Raw genomic sequence first — 4,498 nt, 5'->3', positions numbered from 1 at the left:
TCGATTTTATGTTTCTATATGTAAAAAAAATTGTGGAACGCCTAAATATCGCCGAATCTATGTTGTTTTTTGCCGAATTTTGGTCGAATGTCTTTTTAATAATGTTTATAAAAAACGTCTGACGATGGCAGTTGGAAATTTGATCGCCCCCAAACCGAAAATATCATCGGTTCGCCCTCAGACGGCCTTTTTTCTAACCCATGCGAACGGAGATGCTCTAAGCCCACCCAGGACGTTTGAGATGCGAAAGCCTCGTCTCCTTTGCTCACCGCCCCGGTCGCCGTGGCGAATCCCGCAACAAAACCCTAGCCCAAAACCCCCACATAGCCCCCCCGCAGTACTGAACCCTCCTTTGCGGCTTTGCCTCGAGCCCCACCCCGAGCCACTGTCACACTCCGTCGCGCCTTCCGCCTCTCCCCTTGCGCTCCCGTCGAGCCGGCGGCGCGGTGCCCTCGCTACACACCCCCGGCGTCACCGCTCAGCTCCGCCGGTACCGCCAACGCGTTCGCCTCTCCCAGCACGCGAGCTAGTTGCTATTTACACTGAGATGGATTCTGAGGTTCTGGTGAAAGAGGTACTGAAAGACGGAAGGGGGAAGGGGGAGGAGGGGAGCAAAGACGAAGCTGCTGTTCGTGCTGAGATGATTCCCGAGGTCTCGTTGGAAAAGGAAGTGGAAGGTGGAGGAAGCAAGGGGGAGGACCAGAGCAACGGCGAGGCTTCCGGTGATGCTGAGATGAATTCTGAAGTCTCGGCGGAAGTGGAAACGGAGAATGGAGGAAGCAAGGGTAAGGAGGAGAGCGAGGCCGAGGAGGAAGATGGGGAATCAGGGGAGGCTACTTCGAGTAGTGAGGAGGAGGAAGAGGATGACGATGAGGAGGGGGAGGAGTCAAGTGAAGCGTCGTCGAGCAGTGATGAGGAAGAGCAGAGGGCTAATAACCATTGTGGTGTCGGTGACATGGCGGCCCTCATTGAGGAGGGCAAATTGATGGTTGGAATCAATGATGACGATGATGATGATGATGACGAAGACGAGGAGGAGGAGGAAGCATCGAAGGGTCATGTCAACTCCAAACATGAAGCAGAGGTATTGAGATGTATCTTGTGCATTTTTTTCATATAGTACGTAGTAGAGTGTGAATCATTTGCTAGCGAGTTACAGTTCCTCTAATCAGCACAATTGACTTTACAATCAAGCTCTATTAGATGATGAATAGTACAAAATAGTACTCCTAATACAAGAGCTTGCAGCCATATCAACAATTGTTTATACAGTGTGCTAATAGTACTCCAGCTAAATCAACAATTGATTAGAAGTTTACGCTCAATTGTTTATACAGTGTGCTAACTTGTTGATTTGTTATATCTACGGTGTTGTAGAAGTTTATGCTCAATTGTTGATTTGTTGCTACAATCTGTATAATCAATTGCTAAAAACCGTAGATATAATACAAGAGTAACTTAATGGTATGATCCAGGATGTTTACAAAATAAGTTGTTAGTATGCCTATTATAATATCGATATGTCATACCTTGCAGATCCTTCCTCCAGTGCCGAAGATCGAAGTCCAGCTGGAACCACATCATAAGGCACTCCCAGTGGGAACAATTTCATCTGTAAGTCTTGTGTTGAACTTGACTTTTCATCTAAAGTCTTGTTCTCATTTATTTTGAACAAAAATCTATTAGCACTTCTTTTTTATTTCACATCTGGTGAACATTCAGCCAGCCACCTCCCATTTTGTGTATGTATAGATTATTTGCCTGGAAAAGCTAGAAATCTGTTGGACTTGTATTTGTATACACTATGATAATTTGACAGTATCAGTCGTTTTGGGATTCTGGATGACAGTGTTTACATATTTCCTGTATTGCAACTATTATCTAGTACTACCTCTGTAAACTAATATAAGAGCGTTTAGATCACTAAAGTAGTGATCTAAACGCTCTTATATTAGTTTACGGAGGGAGTACCATTTTTAATGGAATTTTTGTATTAGCATACTTCTCCCGTATGGTGCTTGAGATTTTTATTGATAGACAAGGCTTCTCATTTAGTCATAGAGTCAATGAAATGCACATTTATATTTCCTCTTTTTAGATAATACACAGTGTATTTCCTGTACGGTCCATATCTTGACTGTTTGCTGTCACACTAGATCATGGGTGAGAGAGTGATTGTTGAAGGGTCAGCGCAACACAATCCCCTGAATGAGGGTTCTATACTCTGGAGGACTGAAAGCAGGACACCACTTGGTATTGTTGAGGAATTATTTGGACCAGTAAAAAACCCATACTATCTCGTGCGGTATAACTCTGTGGAAGAAGTCCCTTCTGGGATCAGTGCTGGAACTGCTGTCTCTTTTGTTATGGAATTTGCAAATCATATCTTAAATGTGAAGGAGCTATACACCAAAGGCTATGATGGATCAGGAGATAATATTGAGGACCAAACAGATGATCCTGAATTTTCTGATGACGAGAAAGAGGCTGAGTACAAAAGATCATTACGGCTGGCAAAAGGGCAGACTGATAGGAAACTTGACTCTAAGAAGCATTCTGGTGATAAGAAGAGGAAGCAGCCCAAGGATGCTGGATTCCATAAGGGTATACCTAGGACCCATGATGTAGCAACACCAGCTCACCAATCAAAACACCGTATTTATCGCTCAGATATGGCTCCTGTTGCTGATAACTCGGGACGTTCACGTACGAGTGTACCAATAATGACACCACCAGTCACACTGAATCCTGCTATGGCATCAGCCATTCAGTTTGCAGACCAGATTGGTGGCTGCTTCCCTAACCCATCACACCAGTTCTTACCACAGCAGCCAAATGTGGTTTGGCCTGGTGGGTTTCCACCTTCTATGTACCCGAACATGGGAATTAACGGAGCTGCTCTTGCAGCTAATATTATGCAGAACATACTCAGTGGATCCAATCAATACCGGCAACATTACCAGAATCAGAATTTTGGTGGATTCCTCAATGGAATACCCATGATCCCAACACAGTTTATTCCGCAGAGCGGAATGCCTGTAAATCCAATGCCTTTTGGTGGACCACAAGTAAATCCTCCATTTGGTCCAACATCTGAACTGGGGATGGGGCAGGGGAACTTTGGTAATCTTGGGTACTTGGCCGGGGATCAAGGGCTGCCGCACCCTGGGTTGCCTAATGCTCAGGGATATGGGCGCCTACCATCGTCACATGGAGGTGGTGGTCAGCGTCCTATGCAATTCAATTCTGGGCAGTTTAATCAGGGGAGCTCGTCCTTATCTGGAAGAAGGCCACAACAACAGGGAGGCCAGCACTCACAGGGGAGAGGTAGTGGCGGGCATCACTAATAGGATAACTGGCAGGCGTGTATTTTTCTTCTTTGCAGGAAGAGTTATACTTGAGAGCAATGTAAGTCTCCCTGTAATTGTAGTTTTTACTCGCTCCTACTTCTTGATATAATTAATCCATGCGACTATGGTGCATGTTGCTCATTACTTCTGGAGAAGATATTTGTTATAAATTACTTAAGGATGGATAGATGATGAATTAGATAATTGGTAGTTTTGTATTGCGGTTTGCACCTAAAAGTGAAGTAAAAAATGCTTTATCGTGGTGTAATTTTCTGCTACCCCTTTGTGTTTATATGGAACCCGAAAGCAATGACATGTTTTCTTGAGGTTGAAAACTGAAACCCTTGATCTGTCCTTCGCTGAAAGAAATGGATGTGACAATGTCGTCGAAAATGTGCTCCTTCTATCGTGTAGGCATTATTGCAAGAAAACATGTCTTATAGTGTCACTAAGGTGTTTGAACTGGTAGCAACAGTAGCAATGATGGGGTGGCGGGTTTATCACATATGGCATCTGTTGCCACTTAAAAAGGAAACCTGTCTTCCAGTATTGATCTTTCCCTTAGTAAGGATTATTTAAAGAACCTTAATGTTTCTTATTTACCTTCTCAGGCCTTTTAAAATGCTTGCAGTTACCAAACAAATCAGGAAGCCTTTTCGGATGAATGAATCAGGAAGCTGATGGTGGTATTTTGCCGAGCCTCACATTTTGGGAAGATCTGGAGAAGTTCAGATTTGGGGAGTTAAGCTGATAAACTTGTACTTTCGCTTTCGGAAAAAGGCATTTGCTGCTTGGTGCGATACCTGAAAAATGTGAGAGTTGTTTCAGTTTGCATTTGGACGACAACAAGGAAAAGCACACCTGCACGACATGTTTATGCAAGGGATTTTCTTCCGATAGTTTCTAGGGCAGTAGTAGGCGCCGGTTCGGCCGGCGGAAATTTGGGCCGGCCGCTGTGCGTCCGTAGATGTGCTCTCCCCCAACCGTCAAATCCAACAAAAATGCTCGGTCTGTTCGCTCCTTCTCCCTGCGTGAACGCTCAGTGTTGCCGCCCGCTCCCTCGAGCCCCCGCTTGCAGCAGGGCGTGCCTCATCCACAGCATCGTGACATATGCATCGCCGATAGCGACCATAGCCATTAGTTGTAGC

General features: G+C 44.9%; 1 protein-coding gene across 2 annotated transcripts; it reads left to right on the top strand.

Annotated features, from left to right (window-relative positions):
* The first annotated feature begins 235 nt into the window (after positions 1-235).
* LOC125513758 (uncharacterized) lies at positions 236-4,227 on the top strand. Of its 2 annotated transcripts, none has more exons than XM_048678948.2 (4): positions 236-1,084; positions 1,537-1,614; positions 2,157-3,408; positions 3,982-4,227. In XM_048678948.2, exons 1-3 carry the CDS (start codon positions 242-244, stop codon positions 3,345-3,347), a joined length of 2,112 nt encoding a protein of 703 aa, XP_048534905.2. In that variant the 5' UTR covers positions 236-241; the 3' UTR covers positions 3,348-3,408; positions 3,982-4,227. The 2 variants fall into 2 exon arrangements, with proteins under 2 accessions (XP_048534905.2, XP_048534904.2); XM_048678947.2 differs by having other exon boundaries at positions 3,962-4,227.
* The last annotated feature ends 271 nt before the right edge of the window (positions 4,228-4,498 follow it).

Source organism: Triticum urartu, chromosome 6A (assembly GCF_056163025.1).
Source record: "Triticum urartu cultivar PI428250 chromosome 6A, HENAU_Tu73, whole genome shotgun sequence".
Classification (NCBI taxonomy): Eukaryota; Viridiplantae; Streptophyta; class Magnoliopsida; order Poales; family Poaceae; genus Triticum; species Triticum urartu.
Note: the sequence above shows the minus strand (reverse complement) of the source record. Positions and strands in the feature narration are given on the sequence as shown.